Consider the following 20,422-nt stretch of genomic DNA (forward strand, 5'->3'; position numbering starts at 1 on the left):
TCATTTTATTTATTGTTTTTTATTTTAATTATTATTGTATTGAAATTCATACTTAACTTATATCGTTTCTTGCATTTTATGTTTTCTCAGAGGAGAAAAAAAATTGTCCTGAATTGAGCGAAGCAGATGCTGGTAAAATTTATTAATGTATTTATTTTTTATTTTTTTGTTGTATTAATATATATAAATATGATGGTTTGTATATTCCGTTATAATTTATCTAGAAACTAAAACCAATTATTCACACCTATTTTGCTATTAAACTAGAGAACAATATAAATTACATCATCTCTTACTTTTAATGTTTACACAACAATATTAACAATATATTTAGGTAACAAAATTGTTAAGCCTGAAAGTTTATTAAAAATTTGTATTGTTTTTGATAAAAAAAAATGTTAAATTTGCTCTACATAAAATTTAAATATACCGAGTAAATAAAGTTATAGTATATAAATAAGTTATTATTTATCACTAATAAAATATAACATACATTATTCTTTTGACACATTGCCATTGTCATTTTAGAAAGATACATCAAATTAAAGTTACTTATAAACTATAAATTTAATATTTATTTCTACCCCTTTCAGCCCGAGCCTACAAATTACCATCGTAGCAATTTTCACCTATCCTACACTTATGTGCATAATAATTAAATACTGAGCCTAAGTTTTATTTTAGTTCTTATTGTTTACTAACCTACACAAATGTGTATGTTAGATTCAAAATATTGTATTATTTTTATGAAATATGATACGGGTTTCGTTCCTACACTACACGATTGTGTATATTACCGATAACCAACCAGAATAATTCCACAATTTTCTATTTATAATTTAGTACATTTTTTTTTTTTTAATATCTCATTTATACAGTCCAAATATAGTCAATTTCCGATGGTTATAAATAACTCGTATTTAACATATCTTATCGCAATACATATCGATTTAAATTAAAATATTACGATGTTTTAAATTTTTTTATTGAACATTAGTTGTTGTTCACCATTCGCGCGAAATAACGTCGTATTGTTGACCTACACATTTGTGCGTGTTCGGCTTATGTGTTAAGTAGATATCATGATAATTTTAAATATTATTTGATTTTATTGAATTTTAATTTAAATATTAACTATGCGTCGTGCGAAGTTAAGTACAAGTTTTATTGAACTGATGGCTACATTAAGTGATTCAGATTTTGAATGTGAAAGTGGAGATGATTCAGATGCTTGGAAGCCCAAAACTTCACAAAATGTTGGGGAATCTGATTTTTCAGATTCAGATGAAGATTGTGATAAAAGTATACATAATGGTAATGTACCAATTATTATTCCTAATCAAATTGAAGTACCAATTATGTCGGTCCCTGAACATGCAATAGGCGATTCTCCTGTACAAAATGTAGTAGAAGTAAACATTGGTTGGTCACAAAAACCATTTACTGGAACACTGTTGCCAGAATATAATACATATGGACCTCACTTACCAATTAATATTCCCTCACCTCTGACTTATGTTCAAAAATATCTAACAAATCAACATTTTGAAAACGCTGCATTATACACCTATATGTACGCTTTAAATAAAATGGGTAAAGAAACAACAGCTGACGAAATTAAAATATTATACGGCGTTCATGCAATGATTAGCATAATAAAGTACCCACGACTTCGTATGTACTGGAATAGAAGTTATGGTTTAATTTGTATTTCTCAAGCTATAACTAGGGACAGATTTTTAATTTTACGTACTTGTCTACACTATGTTGATATAAATAACCGTCCAACCGATAATAATAGTAAACTTTGGAAAATTCAACCAATTGTTGACCAAGTTCATAACACTTGTAGGAGTATATCACGTTCGGTTGGCTGTTATTCAATCGACGAGCAAATGATACCTTTTACAGGTCGATGTCCCAACAGGCAGTACGTAAAAAATAAACCCCGACCAACAGGCTTAAAAAATTTTGTTATTACAACGTCTAAAGGCAAAGTTTTAGATTTTGAAATATATCAAGGTGCCGAAACACCGTTTCAAGACAAAACGTTGGGACTAGGACCTGCGGTTGTTATTCATTTATCTCAAACTATCCCCGAAGGATCAGTTTTATTTTTTGATCGATATTTTACTACTGTGTCGTTAATGGATCGATTGATAAGCAAAAAAATAATGGCTACAGGTACAATAATGTCAAATCGGCTTAAAAATATTCATTTTAATCAGGACAAAAAATTTGAAAGAGGTGCCTGGGAAGAGTTCACTAGAGGTGATAACAAAATTACAGCAGTTAAATGGAAAGATAGCAAATGTGTTACTTTACTATCTACTATAACAGGAGCAGAGCCACATGTTACGGTAAAGAGATGGAGTAAGACAGAAAGCAAAGAAATTGAAGTTCCTTGTCCAGCTATTGTAAAATCATATAATCAATATATGGATGGAGTTGACGTATGTGATCAACAGATTGAATGTTATCGAACATGGGTAAAAACCAAAAAATGGACCCTAAAAGTGGCATTACATTTTATCGATTTAAGTATAGTGAACGCATGGATGGAGTACCGTGAAGATGCTGAAAAAATGCGATTACCTAAAAAAGAAATCTTGGACCTAATGAACTTTAAAATGTCTGTTGCTCAAGAATGGCTATCTACAACTGTAAAAAAACGTTCATTACCTGAAGAATCCAGTTCGTCAGATACTGAAGAAGTTCCTCAAAAATTATATAGGCCACAAAATTATAGAGCTCCAGTTCCACCAACAACAAAGGTAAAAGACGGATTTGAACATTGGCCCGAAGTAAGTAAATTATCAACAGCTAGGAACTGCAGGATGAAGAATTGCAAAAGTAGAACGAGGGTAATATGTACAAAATGTAATATTTATTTATGCCTTACAGCAAAAAACAACTGCTTTACTAGTTTTCATAAAAATAAATAAAATATAGTCATATTTAATAGATTTTTAAACTAAAAATTAACTTAGTATAGGTACTCACTGTTTTTTATAAGTTTTAAAATTTAAAGTTAAATAATTATGTTAAAGTCGAGATGACTTATTTTTTTTTGGTTTTTATTTTATAAAAAAATTTAAATTGTAATATATTTAAAAAATAAAAGTATGGTTATATTGGTGTATAAAAATATATTATCTTAATAATTATTACATTTATTGATACCTAACCTACACAAATGTTTTGGTATGTTTTTTGCTAACCTAATCATCAAATAATATTTCTAATAATGGTTTACAAGCCTACAATACTATAATGATGTATATATAATATATTTAAGTGTTATAAGCACTTGATATATCTCAGGTTTTTAGGGCAATATTGATTTACCTACACAAATGTGTAGGTCAGTACCTAAGTTATATTATTGTACAAATAATTTAAGGCTATTAGGTGTATTGCATTATCATACACAAATGTGTAAGTTAGAGCTGAAAGGGCTACATCAGCTTAGAATAAAATAAATTTAATTGTTTAAAATTTGAAAAATATTAAAATGCATACAAAAGAATTGGAGTGATTGTAGAATCATATGGATATATCTTATTAAATATATCAATGCGATTTTAGAGTCTATTACTGGGGAGGGATGGCCAAACCGTGGGGCTCGCATCTTATCATAACATTTTTACAAAAAAAAAATGTTTTAATATGAAATCATATAATTTATATATAAATTATATGATAACGGGCCGCATATAAAGGAGGACATTTTCATAAAAATATCAAATATTATAAATATTAATATATTTTAATATTAAATATAAAAATTATATAATAATATGATTTTTTTTTTTTTACATTTTGGCTCTTTCATATTTATTAATATATTTGGTGGCTCACGAGTCTCTTCTCACTGGCCATCCATGGACTACATATTATGTCATTTAAACATAATTATATCATAATAATACTATATTAATCTAAATTATTTTTTTCAGCCGATTGCAAATGTAATATTTTTTAACTTATAATTAGTAAATAAATAGAAATTTAAATGGTTTTAATATTTAGTATTAAAAGGTTGATATATTATTAAATTGTGTATTTTTAGATGATGGTTGGGTTTACTGACCATAATTCTAAATGATAAATTTATAAAATTATTAATCTTAGTCTTTAATATTGATTGGTGATTCTCATTTTAAATTCAATTTTTCGTATTCTTATATTTAAAATTGTTATAGCTATAAGAAAAACATGTTGATATATGTATGTGTGTGCAAAAATAATTATTAGTAAAAAGTATTCTCGAGTCTTAAACTTTAATTGTGGTTTATGATAATAAATTGAACCTAGTAGCTACTTCCAAACATTTAAAAAATCTAGTATGTATGAAATTAATCGGTGAACAAATAAAAAAAAAATAATAAGGAATACTTAATATAAATCCAGTTTTTGACAAAAATTGACAAAGTCTTAAAAAATATAACACAATTCCTAATATGCTCTAAGCAGTAAGTTATCTGACATCTTTATTACAATTTTTATAAGGTCATATTAATATAAAATCAATCATATAACACATTATTGATTGCATTATATTCAAAGTTGTTAAAGTAATTGATATACAAGGTATATGGATTTTTATTTTACATTCAACATATTGTACATATATTGTAACACTTTGGTAGAATTGCAATAACGGATTTGAAAAATAAATCACAAAATATTCAAAGAATCTATAGTATGTTAGGCTCTTCTTTATTATGGTTAAAACGATATCAGTTTATTTAATATTTTTAAACTTATAAATTTATCAATTTTTGATGTTATATTTTTACAATATAATAATTTAATATTATTAAATTTAACAGATTTTCTAAAGAATGTTGCTCGTTTTCGTGGTAATTAATTATATGTTACGGGGTGTTAATTATATTATACTTTTATAAACTTTTTTGATGAATGTTTGACACGGTCATAATCATAACTTGTGTAACATTTAAACTTTGGTATCAAATTATCTACTAATTATAAATGACATACAAAGAAAATATAAATTATACCTATATTATATCAATATTATTTATAAAAATAAATAATTAACTATGATTGTTTTATAATAATATTATGTAATTATTATTTTTTAATAGCGCGATTGACATATTCATTTTTCATATACCTTTTTTGTATCGGCACAATAAATGTATATAATATTAGTCTTTATTTTTCATTAAATTTAGATACTTATTTAACATGCTCGTAGCGAAATATTTTGGCTAACATTTTTATTTTCTTGATTTTCAATCAAGTAAGTATGGTGATTGAAATGAAAAAAGTCTGAATTTTTTAAACTTCAAGAATTCTTATTAAATGAGAAAATGATAAAAATGTAACTAATTTATAATGAATAGGTGGAACATTAGGCTAGCTTTAACACAAAATATTAATGACAACCACCCGATATCACGCCCAAGCGGTATAACGATTTGAATCTACAAAAACGTCCGCATGAAAAGTCCCAAAATTTCTATTTTTTTAACTTTTCTCCAAAACTATTATAGCTAAATAAGTTAGTAGATAGTTCATTAAAAACGGATTATCAAGTAGATACAAAATGTCGAATTAAATAAATAGTTATTTTTTGCTATATTTTCATTTAGCGTGGTAGATTACCGAAATCGCAGAACGGATTTTGTTATTTGGGGTCTTGTTATATTCACATTGACTAGGAGAATAAGTGCTGTAAAGATTTTCTGAACTTTACCTTCAATCGTTAACTCACTACAAAGTTATAAAGCTGAAAAACATAAAAAACGCCTAATAAAATGTGTTTTCATTTTTTTTGAAGCTGTATAGTGAATTAACTATAAATAAAGTTCTGAAAATCTTCACTGCACTTCTCCTAAACAATGTGAATCTAACAAGACCCCCAAACAACAAAATCCGCTCTCCGGTGTCGGAGATCACTAAATGAAAATAAAAATAAAATACAATATACATACATATTGCATAAAATTAATAAATTTCTAAAAATTGAAAATCAAGAAAGTTTACATGATGCCGATCTCTGACTTGACAAGCGTTTTTTGTTTTAGAAGAATATCATCATCAACATAATTTTTAATTTTAAAAACTACACATATTATTTTACGACGACAATTTATACTATCTCTATATCAGTAACTAGTTATCTAAAGAACGTGTATTTACTAAGTATTGAAATAAACAGCATTTTATGAAACCTCGCACCTAAACAACCAATACGAAATTAGCCTCACTAATATAGTAATGTTACAGGCTAAAAACCAATTAATAATTTTTTAGTTATTGCTATTCTTCAAACAGCTACAGTATTTTTTTCCTAGAAACTTTATACAAGTAAAATTATAATACATATTATAATCCGTATGATAGTTCACTATTATTAGTAATTTTAAATATAAAATTTAAATCCTCCATTAAAAGTGCATATTTACATGTACTAAGTTTATATTTTCCTGGTTTAAAATAATATTAGGGAACAGTTAGATTAAACAAGTTAAATTGACTGAAGATTTGTATTATACTTATATAATAAATTTACAGATGATATATATGACGTAGATGCGAAAATTGAAGGTAATTATTTGAAAATAAAAAAAACAAATTTCAATATTATCTATAGCGGATGTATATATTTCATTAGTTAATGTAAAACAATAAATAATTTGTAAAATTATCTAAGTTGTAAACTTCTCTATAAATAGAGAAACTATACACTTCAGAAAACTTTTAAACTTAATACCAAGAATCATTTTTAAAATTATTGATATTGAATTAAAATATTTAAATGTTGCACAATTAATTCGATTAATCTAATCATTGTACACGTTAATAAGACTACTGCATACTTAGTGAATTTATATTATATTAAATATATAAAACACACTCACGAAAGGTATGGCAATACAATTATTTGGGCAAATAGAAACACAAACATGCTCAGCCCATTATAATAAATTATTATGCTCATTGTTTGTACTATTTGATTAAAGTTCTATAACTAAAATCTCACATATCAACGGGGAAGTCAAACTGGGGAGTCCACCAAAAGGAAACGAGTTAACTAGAAAACCAAATGTTTTATTGAGATGAATAGCACGACTTCCACTCTTACTGATATCATTATATTGTATGAAAGAGTGCGTCACAAAGATCTTGTCGAATGGTTTGTAAATTGGATTGGCCAGGAGAAAATACTAAATAGTTAACAATATTGAAAACAATTATATTTTGTAATTTGTAATTTTGTTTCAATAGAATTCAATTGAATAAGTGTATATAAATATTAATGGACAAACAATAAGTGTTGACGGAAGATAAACTTCTTGGGTTGTATCTTAATACCAATGTCACTACAAAAAAACATTTCTCGAAATATATTTGGACGGTTTTCATGAGAAGAGGCACAAGTTATTTTTCGTTGGTTTTCAGGAGAGGCATAAAACATTCCAAAATTTTTATTCTTTACTTAATCTAAATTGTTTTTTTGTTTATGTTTTATTTATAATTTTCCACGTTTTTTCAACCTACTTTTATTAAAGAGATTACATTATTATTTAGTTATTAATGACTTGTGACCAATTGCAAATTTAATAAAAAAAAAACGATTTTGATTTGTGTCTATTTTATACACTTCAAAAAAATTATTAATATTTAATTGTTTTAATGTGTCAATATTATAAAATTTTAATAGCTATAAATTAGTCAACTATAATCATTATAAACCTTAATTTATTTTTAACAAATGATACATAATCGGTTAATCGATTGAAAAAATGCAACTCTAAGCGGGACAGTTATGTAAAATTGATATGTCAGAGATATCATCAATTCTTATACACCAAATCAGAAAACCAAAAATAGTCTTTATCCTTACGCTAAATGTTAGCATCGTTAACATTATATATGCAACCAAACTTAACACGGGTGCATTTTGTACCGGCAACACAGTGCACGGGGACAGCTATATTATATACATTTAAAATTTAATACATGACTTGTGCCCTTTTAAATATAAAAAAAATAGTTGATTTTGACTTGTGCCGTATCGAAGTTTAAAATACTGTAATAACAAATCCTCGTACGACCACGGCAGTGCTACCATTCGATCGCGCGAAAAATTTCACACAAAATTAACGTATGAAAAAAAATGACTTGTGCCCCTTCTCATAAAAACCGTCTATTTATATACGTATATTTAAATAATATATAATAATTTATGTTTTTATATGTTAATAATTGAATAAATAAAATATATTAAAACAATATGTTTCTATGTGTTTATTACTGAAAATAATTAGTTATCTTTATTTTTTAGTAATACAGGGTAAGTATTTTCGGTGTTTTTTTTTTTTTTAATATTAAATAATTAATTAGATTATAGTTAGTTATATAATTTGACTAAAAAAATATGATATTGTAAACATTTTTTACATTAGTTAAAGTATCTAAAACAACATATTAGTATGATTCATTCTTTAAATTATTAACTTCTCTAAAAATGGAGCAACTATGCATTTCTGAAAACTCTTAAATTTAATACAAAGACACAATTTTTAAACTATTGATTTTAATATTTAAATGTTGCACAATTAATTCGATTAATCTAATCATTGCACACGTTAATAAGTACTGCAACTTTGTGAGTTTATATTATATTAACTAAATAAAACCTATACATGAAAGGTATGACAACACAATTATTCGGGCAATAAAACCACAAACATGGCCATGTCAATGTAATAAATTATTTTGCTCATTGTTTGTACTATTTGAATAAAGTTATATAACTAAAATAAAACGCATCAAACTATCAACGAAGAAAAGTCGAACTGGGAAGTCCACGAAAAGGAAACGAGTTGACTAGAAAACCAAATGTTATATTGAGATGACTACCACGACTTCCACTCTTACTGAGATCATAATATTATATGAGGGAGCGTGTCACAATGAGCTTGTCGGATGGTTTATTAATTGGATTGGCCAGGAGAAAGAAATTAAAAATATTGGAAACAATTATATTTTGTAATTTATAATTTTGTATTAAATAAATGTAGTAGAAGATTGACTAAAATGTGTATAAATTTTAATGGTCAAACAATAAGTGTTGAGGGGGGTGCATATTTCTAGAGTTGGACTGTAACACCAATGTAATCACAAAAAAATCATAAATTATGATAAATAAAATCAAATCAATTTTATGAAATATTTCATAAATATAAAAACAATATGGTTCTACTCGTTAATTATTGTAAATAATTATATTATATTTTTATAATAAAATAATTAAATAATAATTTTTATTCTATATTTTTTAGAAAATATAAGTACGTATTTTCTGAAGCTTTTTTTAAATTAAAAAATAAGTAGATTATCCACTTTTAGGTTAGGGATAGAAATAGTATAAATAAAAAAAAATATTGTAAACATTTAAAGATTAAGCACGGGTCACATTATGCTGGTTGCCAGCCGCGAGTTGAAGAAGCCGCTTCTGCCAGCCGTCGATCAGCTTGGTGTGACAACAAAATTTAACGCTGGCGTCACCAGCCGGCGAGTATTTGTCAGCGGCTGACGAAGTTGGACATGTTTAACTTTTGGTAGCAGGCAGCGGCGAATAATCAATCACGTGACCGCTGGCACCAGCCGGCAGCGCAATCTGACCACTATTGCGTCTATCAGCAACGAGAAAGCACGTGTTTTTTTTGTGAAGTTGTTTTAGTTGTGACTTTTTTATAATTTTTAATTAATATAATTAAAGTTATTAATAATGTCTAAGTTAAAGTGGACTACAAAACAAATAATAACATTTTTAAACGTTTTTCAAAATTATCCTTGTTTGTGGGATGTTACGTCGAAAGTCTATTTAAATAGAAATTTTAAAGAGGTGTCGTACAACAAACTATTAGACAACTTACACATGTTAGATTTGCCAGGATCACTTGATTCTTTGAAAAAAAAAATAAAAAGTTTACGTGATACCTACCGCAAGGAATTGCAAAAGGTTCAAAAATCAAAAAAAAGTGGTGTCGGTGCAAATGATGTATACAAGCCAAAGCTTGCATGGTTTTCTTCAGCTGAAGTATTCTGGCAACGATCTATCATAGGAAGAGAATCGTCTTCAAATTTGGTAAGTAAATAGATAAATAATAAAGAATCAATTACCTATCAATAAATAAATATTAAGAATAATATATTAATACCGAAATAATATTATAAATTGTATAATTACAAACCTTAAGAATGCCTCAAAGTTAATGTATCTATTAACTGTATGTTGGCATGTATTTATTAAAGTTTCATATTTAACCTTACCAATTGATATTTATTATATATATAATATTAATAATTATAGGTATTTTACATAAAATAGTTTATAATAGTTCTTTTTTAAAAACAAATATCAGAAATCGTTTGCGGCTAAATCGTTGTTTTACGTGATTTCGTAAAAGTTTAAATTTCAAACGCACGTAAATAAATATTAGTTTAGTGTGGTAGTTTTTTTTACAGATGTTTGAAGAAAAACTTATGGAGAACTATGTATCAATTTCAAACCTTAGGTATTTATACTTAAAATTAAATGCATTTTCAACTACAAAATAACTTAAAATGTTCGCGATTTTATCAATTTCGTAAAAATGTGATCCTTATACGCTTATAAAAAAAAGTTGTGACATACGATTTTTGATTTTTTTTAATGGCTATAAGTAGAACTTATGATAAACGTTACATTACATTTTAAACAATTTTTGGCCAGCCAAATTATTTTTATAGATATTTAAAAAAAAAACCAAGAAAAATAAAAAATGTCAACTGCCTATAAATAGCTCAAAAAAAGTCAATAATAATTTTACAAATGCTAGTTTCAGAAATGTATTATTTTATTATAATAAATAAGAAAACATGGGTCAATTAATGTTATACTTTGATGTATATTTGGTTATATTACCTTTTATTACATTATCTATAATATTGATGAAATAGTGAAATACATACATTTATACGTTTTAAAAAAGTTATTCATTTTCGACTGTTAGTGTTGGTTCTATACCAATTGACGTCATTTGCCATGGAACTGATAATTGTGTCATAAATTGATGCATGTACCACTGCCGAACCTCTTCTCCATTTCGACCATAATTATTTGAAGAATAGAGGCGGTCTATTGGGAGCATTAAGCTCGGCATGTTTCGCCACGCCCCTGGTGTTATAACCCCCGTGTTTAAGTTTTCATCGTCCACAGATCCTGAAGGAAAATATGTTCTGGGAGAAGTTTGTCGTAGCCAGTTGTGTAGAGAGCAAGCTGTTTTCACTAAAATTTCTACGGTATTCAAATTTAGTGGTATAGGCGTGTTAAAAACACGAAACCTACTAGCCAAAATACCAAACGCATTTTCAACAACGCGCCTGGCCCTCGATAGTCGATAATTGAAGACTCTCTCTTCTACTGTTAGACCTCTGTGTGAAAAAGATTTCAAAGGCAAAAAGCATCATCTCCTACGCAAAGTCCTCCTCTTGGCCAATTGAGGAGGTTTTGTTCAAATGCTATTTTTAAAGTTGAGTTCCTGAATACAGTGCTGTCTTTGGCTCTACCATCTTGTCCAACATCTATATATCTAAAACAATAGTCTGCATCTACCATAGCAAATAACATAATACTATAGGTTCCCTTGTAGTTGAAAAACATTGATGTCGAATTAGGAGGGCGTTTAATTCGAATATGTTTCCCATCTAGAGCCCCACAGAGGTTAGGGAAATTCCATTTATACTCAAATCCTTTCTGGATCTCCTCCCACTGGATCGTTGTCTCTGGTACCTAAGAATAATTAAATAAAAAAATTATAAACTCTAATAAAATCTTAAATTTAAATGTTTACAAAATCGAGTAAAATAACGAATTATCCCCCATCGATTTAAAATTTTTGTAAAAATTCAAAAAGTATAAGTCGTGGAAACTAAACTGCTATGATAGTTACGAGATAGTATAAGATACTTTTTTTTCAGAATATAAAGCAATGTTCGATGTCTGAAGACGAACTAGACTCATCATCATGTATTTCTGATAATGAAAGTGACACTGAGCACACGTCTGAAGTATCACAAGTGTTAACGCCAGAATCACAAAGTTTTGTTAAACCCTCAACATCTGCTTCTTGTAAACCTAAGTTATTAGGAAAGCGTCCGTCATTAGGAAAGTTACCACCGAAACGTATAAAATTAGGATCACCGTGTACTAAACAAATTTTGAATAGATTTGAAAATTCAATCAACAAATTACAAAAGATAGCAGAAATGGCTACTGCAAACACAGAAGACCAATATGACAAATTTGGCAAACATCTTGCTTCTCAAATGCGAGAGCTCCCTTTGAAAAGTTTCATTATACTTCAAAGCAAGTTTCAAAACCTAATAACTGAAGAGAGACTCGCAAATTTATATAGAAATTACAATGAACCACAATCACAAAGTGGTGTCATAAGTCGTCCAAACAGCATTAGTCCAACTTCACATCACGAATTTATTGGGACTACTATGTATAGTGAACCTGAAAACACATATAGTGAATCATCTGGCTCGTGCTTCACGGAGAGAGAGTTTCCACAAGACATGGATATTCTGAACGAAGCATTAATAAGTATTTGTAAAAACCCCGAAGACTTGTTGCATAATGGCGACGACAATATATAAAATGTATTGTATGTATTATTTGAGTTTGTTTATGAAAATGTACAGAAGCATAATATAATACATTGTTTTTACATTTCAAACTGTTTATAACTTATTTTATATGATGTGATATTTTTTAAATACGTACCATAACCAAAAAAAAAACAAATTATTAATTTAGATTTTGTAGTTTTGTTCCATTTTTTTGTGATTATTACTTAAAGTAATCAAAAATAAGTTTGAATTATATTACTTACCTTAATAAATGGTTGGAGAACTTCATAAATAGCGGACAACACTTCAGGTAAAAAAACTGAAATTGAGTTGTGCGGTACTCTACATAATAACGCCAGAGATTTAAAACTATCTCCAGTTGCGAGATACCTTAGAGTAATTTCCAGCTTCGTTTTACACGGGATTGCCTGTCTGAATACTGTATCTTGTTTTTTAATTAAAGGTTCAACTAATTCTAACAATTCTTGAAATTGAGGGGCCGTCATTCTTAAAACATTTCTGTATGTTTCTGGATCCTCTTCTTTCAGTTCTTGGAGAAGTCTTGGCGATGCCCCTAATTCTTCCCTTCTTTGTATCCATGGCCTGACCCACCATCGTCTCTGTTTGTGGTGAAGCTGGTTAAGCATTTCTAAACTAAGTTCCCTGACACCCTCTCTTAACAACTGCTTAATTAACTTTTTACGTGAAACGACAGACAACATGGTTGCTGAATAGTGAATAACTAACTGGAGAGTACGAGTAGCAGCAACAGTAGTGTGACCAGATTGCCCGCTGCTTGCTAGTACTACTACCAGCCGCTGGTAAGCAGCAGCTGGCAACCAGCATAATGTGACCCGTGTTTTAATGATAACCGCGCAGAACTGTGCCATTCTCACAGGTATTAAGTTTATTGAAGTGTTATTGAACAACAAAGTCAAATCGTCTGCAATTTTATCTTTAATGTGTTTAAGTAACTCAGTATTTAACACGATTCACTTCTTCTTTTTACGCCCCACGTGCCACTATTGATTACTATTAGTACTTGACAAACGATACATTAAGGCGATTAAACGTCAAACGTCAATGTGGATCCTAGATGTACATTCTGTTGATATATAATTGTAATGTTCTTTTTTATTTAATTCCTAATTTTAGTATATTTCTTATTTTGAACTATCGTTGCAATTGTACATTTATATAAAAAAATTTGGGAAAATACAAGTTATTTTACAATCATTAGAAATACATAAAATATTTCTGTTTATACCTCAAGTTCTAAAATTGAATATTACGTTCTATTTACGTTTTTCAAGATATATGAAATAAAAAATATACCGCATACAGCTTAACTAATTTTTAGCCTTTGAATTTCAAATTTTATCAACAATTTAGTATATTCACACAAATTCATTGTTTTCAAAAAATTTTGTGATCCAAGAATGAATAATTAAAGATACATGTAATTTTTATACTATAATTTTTATTGTATGATAAAATTAACAAACTTTTTAAACTTTTTTTAGACATTTACGTATAGACATGCCAATTATTCAATTATTTTTAAGTTTTTTTTTTTTTTTATAAATGTCAATAAAATATTATTCAATGGATCAAACTGCTTACAAACATATTATAAGATTCCATATTAGTATGCCTTCTTATATCTGTATAATCTTATTACAAATACATAATTGTGTTCGGATCAACATAATCAATTAAAATTGTTAGAGTTCAGTTCGAAACGATATTTTGTAATTTCGACCCACTTTTAGTAATTAAATACATTTTTAACCTATAATATAAATATTTAATTATTTTCACAACTTTTAACCTTATAATAATACAAGACTATTATATTTTATAGAGCAATTTCCGAGTAAGTATTTATTTTTCATTTATAATCGAAATATTAAAATTGTATTGAATTTCTATGTTTGTAAGTCGCAGTTTGTGATTTTGTTGATTATTTATTATAGATTTTCCATATATACTGTAATTTAACGTAATTCAAATAATGATTTCTATAGTAGTTGAGTAGATATGAAACATATATAATTATGGAAGATAGTGATGGTTAAATAACTGATTACTATTGTAAAATTATGAGCTAGATCACAAAACAAAATGACAGAACATCGACTTAATTTTTGAAGTTAAATAAAATCACTGTTTAAAAAATAACAGGTGTATTAAAACTGTTCTATTAATTAGAAACTTTTTTGTTTTTATAGATAGATTACAAGGTAAATATCTATTTAAATATTTTATATTTAGTTTTATTTAAGTTAAAATAAAATTAAGGGTATCAAATGTTGCTGTTGTGACGTCATGCTGTCATAAGATAACAAAAGTTAAATTGAGATAGCAAATTAACATATTATCATTATTTGATTATATTTCTTATCTATGATAGGGGCGTACCACATATTCGCCTCTCCTCACAACATATTTGAATGCATAAAAATTAGTATGCCATTTTCGTGGTTATAAATTATAATCACCAACGTCATGGATTTAAAAAAATTAGGCCAAGACTATGATTCCATATCGCAATATCTGTCAATGATTGGCTTATGATAGCTAGTGAAAAACTAAAACATTTGATATACATAATATAGATATATAATTTTTTTTTTTAATTTCTCTATTTCTTTATTCTATATTTTTTAGTTTAATTATAGTAAAATATAATATAATAAATTGTATTGTTCTTATTTTATTAACAAAATAAAATATAAATGCAGGATTAGAAAATGTACCACGTATGTTCATTAAATTATAATAATATTCTTTATATGTTTTAAAACTTATCGTAGTTATTTATAGTAAATATGAAAAATAATTACTCATACCTATAATATGTTTTAATTTTATTTAGGTGTTGATACATTTAATAGGTTATTTTGTACGTAATTATTTGTTTTTAATTGTATTGCATGTTAAACAATTTTTTTTCTTTTTTAATATGAAACGTTTCTCGTAGTATATTTTTATCGATTTCTGTGTTCACTATTATATAGTTTTAAATTAGTATTATATAACAATCAACTTTATTTTCTAGCGGCAATACGTATGTACATTTTTTATTTGTTTAATTTTATTAAAATATATTAATCTACTGATATTCTGTTCGATATTTAAAGTTTGATGTGTGTCATTAATTAGTTCGTCCATTAATTCAATGTTAAATTATAATATATAAATAGACATTGCAGTTCAGAAATATTAGAGACCATTAAATTACTCAAAAAGTTTAAAATACTGTTTTATTTAAAATGTCCCAAGTGCCGTTATTTAAATTTTTAATTGAGATTTAAATAAAAAATATACATAGGTAAACATGGAAAACTTAATTTATATTATCATTTATCAATACGTAAACACCAAAATTAATGTCTTCACGTTTAACAATATTGCAAATCACATATTAATAATATTATATAATTATTATAATTGTATTAATACTACGATATTATATACACGATTTTTATAGAAAGAATTGGTAAATATTTTTCATGTTAATTTATTTGATGTTATTATATTTTTATATTTTTTATTGGGTTATACCGCAACGTCGTTTGTTTAATTAGGACGTATTTTAAGAAGTAATTTGGAAAAAAGATTTTAAAATTAATAAGTGGTTTTCACAAAACGTGGTCATCGGAGGTAGCACGGCTGCAGGTAACACTATTTTTGAAATACAGTGGTTCTCAAATGTCAATATATTTGCCCTATAGCTTATATGATGATTAATAAAATTAGTTTATGTTAGTTCAATTTTTTATTATAATTGTTTATTTATATTTTTTTTAATTGTGATACTAAATTAGCAGAATTTTTCATAATTTGTGTTAGATATAATACATTTAAATTATGATAAAAATTAATTATACACACAAATGAGTAATTAATTTAAATTTGCTGCGGGTTGTTTGAAACGCGTTTTGGAGCCCCTATGTCATAATATCTACCAAGCACGCACCATCGATTGCCACTCTTTGTGAAAACGACTTGTTATTGTTATTGACTAATTTGTCCACTTTGACAACAAAAGAAGAAATTCTCAGCAGATATCAGCCCAAGCAGGGCTATTTATATTAATTCAGAGTCCATATAATGTTTATACATTAAAGTTAACTTAAATTATATTGTCCACAGATCGAGAAAGTACGTATTATTCCTTTATTTACTTTTTATATAATAATGGTATTTTAAGTGATTCAAAGCCTGACCCTCTTTGACCCACGTAATTAACACACCGGTACATATCACTATAACTTTAGATTGTGGGTGGAGAATTTTGAAGAATTTTTTTTATTATTATTAGATTTCTTTAGATCCGTAAAAGTGTATAATGTAACATAACATCTATAATATTTATATTGTCACAGACTACAGTAACAATTGTCAAGTATTCAGTAGCAATATAATATTATGATCGTTTTGTTAGGTTATATCGTTTTGAATTTTCGTAACTCCTTAATTTTAGACTTCAGTACATCTTCAGTTATATGGTAGGTTAGTACAGTGGCGACTGTATTAGACAAAACTTTGATAATTGTAGACGAATATCAGTATAACACATGTCAGGAAGAGTATAATAATTTAACAATGACAATATACAACATCAGAAATACCATTAAACCTAACGAAGAAAATGATTTGTTCATTAAACCAATACGGATGACGAATGACAACAACACTTTAATGATACATTTTTAATCATACCCGTTTGAAGAAGACAGTTCTAAAGCCAGTTAAAGTGAGAAGGAAATGTGTGTGTAGACATGTTTTAATCAGGGCCGAAATTACAAATACCGGTATTTTGGAAAATATTGGAACCGAAACCGTATCTCAACCATTTTTTGGACTTTCTTGAGAACCTTAACCGGAACTGGAACCAATATTTGTTAGGAATGTTCCAATTATATATTTTACTATTTTGTATATTTTAATTGCGAAATGACTTGTATTAAATTTTAGTTTTTTTATGGAGCGAGTGTGTGTTCTATTTTACACTAGAAAGGGTCGATAAAGTTGCTTTTCGATAGAAAATAGAATAGAATCTAGTATGCACTTTGGAGACTTCATTATTCCATATATATCATATATTTGTAAATACAACTTTTTAATTCCAGTTTATTATAAATGTGTCCATTATCTAGAAATAATAACTAAAGTTCAATCAAATTAATTATACAATAAATATTAAAAATGATTTGCTACAGACATGAAACTCATAATAATTCATAATACATTTTAAATTATTGTTTATTTCGTATCATTACTTTATCACTAACGCTTATAATAATTTTTTTTTCTTGTAGATAATCTAAGTATGTAATTATAATTTTATTAAATTTATTATTGACTAATTTGTCCACTTTGACAACAAAAGAAGAAATTCTCAGCAGATATCAGCCCAAGCAGGGCTATTTATATTAATTCAGAGTCCATATAATGTTTATACATTAAAAATTAACTTAAATTATATTGTCCACAGATCGAGAAAGTACGTATTATTCCTTTATTTACTTTTTATATAATAATGGTATTTTAAGTGATTCAAAGCCTGACCCTCTTTGACCCACGTAATTAACACACCGGTACATATAACTATAACTTTAGATTGTGGGTGGAGAATTTTGAAGAATTTATTTTATTATTATTAGATTTCTTTAGATCCGTAAAAGTGTTTCTATCTGCAACATTAAGGTTTAATCTAACTGGCAAAATTTAGGATAAAAGTCAAACTATACAACAGCGAATAAGAGGGAATATTTGCGTGACACCATTTCTGGACAATGTTGATTTTTAATAATATATGCAAACCATAAATCTGCTGTTAACCTGAAAATGGATGACTCGTTTGCGTATAATGTAACATAACATCTATAATGTTTATATTGTCACAGACTACAGTAACAATTGTCAAGTATTCAGTAGCAATATAATATTATGATCGTTTTGTTAGGTTATATCGTTTTGAATTTTCGTAACTCCTTAATTTTAGACTTCAGTACATCTTCAGTTATATGGTAGGTTAGTACAGTGGCGACTAAAGTGTTTGACAAAACTTTGATAATTGTAGACGAATGTCAGTATGACACATGTCAGGAAGAGTATAATAATTTAACAATGACAAGATACAACATCAGAAATACCATTAAACCTAACGAAGAAAATGATTTGTTCATTAAACCAATACGGATGACGAATGACAACAACACTTTAATGATACATTTTTAATCATACCCGTTTGAAGAAGACTGTTGTAAAGCCTGTTAAAGTGAGAAGGAAATGTGTGTGTAGACATGTTTTAATCAGGGCCGAAATTACAAATACCGGTATTTTGGAAAATATTGGAACCGAAACCGTATCTCAACCATTTTTTGGACTTTCTTGAGAACCTTAACCGGAACTGGAACCAATATTTGTTAGGAATGTTCCAATTATATATTTTACTATTTTGTATATTTTAAATGCGAAATGACTTGTATTAAATTTTAGTTTTTTGATGGAGCGAGTGTGTGTTCTATTTTACACTAGAAAGGGTCGATCAAGTTGCTTTTCGATAGAAAATAGAATAGAATCTAGTATGCACTTTGGAGACTTCATTATTCCATATATATCATATATTTGTAAATACAACTTTTTAATTCCAGTTTATTATAAATGTGTCCATTATCTAGAAATAATAACTAAAGTTCAATCAAATTAATTATACAATAAATATTAAAAATGATTTGCTACAGACATGAAACTCATAATAATTCATAATACATTTTAAATTATTGTTTATTTCGTATCATTACTTTATCACTAACGCTTATAATAATTTTTTTTTCTTGTAGATAATCTAAGTATGTAATTATAATTTTATTAAATTTATATAAATTACTGCAAATGTAACTCTCCTATATGGAAAATCTGAATATTTTGAAATTCTGTTAATTCATAAATCTTAACAAGTTTTAATCGCTACAAATTATCAATGTGAAAAATTTATTAATAACGATTAAAATAACATTATTTTTAGATAAGATTCAACGTAAGTATATGTTAAACCACATAAATGATTAACCTAACCATAATTTTAAGTTAATATAATGACACAATAAATGTATATGTGGAAGTACTAAAATTAATTAGTTGAATCTATATAGTTGGAATAACTATAAAATAATAGATAAAAATGCAACTAGAAAATTATAGTTAATTATAAAGAATAGTAGAATTAACCAGTTATCATAGTTGAAATAACTATATTTTGTGATTATCTGCAAAAATAAAACATAAACAATATACAAAAACTAAATGCACGAGGGATCCGGGATCGAATCTAGAAACAGGCACCCCTATACCTAATGTCCTAACGCTGTAACCAACCTAGTTACCTATCATATTGTATGAAACGACACAAGAGTGATTATTAAACATATTGATTTTTTTGGAAAAGTAAATATTTTTATTTTATTATTCAATTTTCGATTTGTCTTTGTGCTTAAGATTTTACAAATAACTAAAAATATAAATAGTATAAGGTCAACCATGTTTATCTATCATAGCAATTCAAAGAGTTTTGTTAAACGTTCTTAACAAAAAAGACATTTTAAAATAATTTGCCAATACTAAATGGATGAGGCTTAAGTTGTAAATTTTAATAGTTATGTATAAAAATCCTTTAACTATCATATTATCACTTATATTTTAAGAAAATGTAACTTGTATCTAACAGAATATTTAGTAACATGTTAAT

The 20,422-nt window shown here is 27.0% G+C and overlaps 1 protein-coding gene across 1 annotated transcript; it reads left to right on the forward strand.

Moving 5' to 3' along the window:
- Positions 1–1,136: 1,136 nt before the first annotated feature.
- LOC113559976 (piggyBac transposable element-derived protein 3-like) lies at positions 1,137–4,108 on the forward strand. Its single transcript, XM_026965769.1, has 3 exons — positions 1,137–1,422; positions 1,720–2,804; positions 4,073–4,108. Exons 1-3 carry the CDS (start codon positions 1,137–1,139, stop codon positions 4,106–4,108), a joined length of 1,407 nt encoding a protein of 468 aa, XP_026821570.1.
- The last annotated feature ends 16,314 nt before the right edge of the window (positions 4,109–20,422 follow it).

Source organism: Rhopalosiphum maidis, chromosome 3, assembly GCF_003676215.2.
Source record: "Rhopalosiphum maidis isolate BTI-1 chromosome 3, ASM367621v3, whole genome shotgun sequence".
Classification (NCBI taxonomy): Eukaryota; Metazoa; Arthropoda; class Insecta; order Hemiptera; family Aphididae; genus Rhopalosiphum; species Rhopalosiphum maidis.

Bases quoted from the DNA above. Each gene is read 5' to 3' on its own strand.
- LOC113559976 (XM_026965769.1), top strand. From the start codon at position 1,137: ATGCGTCGTGCGAAGTTAAGTACAAGTTTTATTGAACTGATGGCTACA. The intron at 1,423-1,719 runs GTTGGTCACAAA...GTATTTCTCAAG, and splicing joins TGTAGTAGAAGTAAACATTG to CTATAACTAGGGACAGATTT. The intron at 2,805-4,072 runs GTAAGTAAATTA...GTGTATTTTTAG, and splicing joins GATTTGAACATTGGCCCGAA to ATGATGGTTGGGTTTACTGA.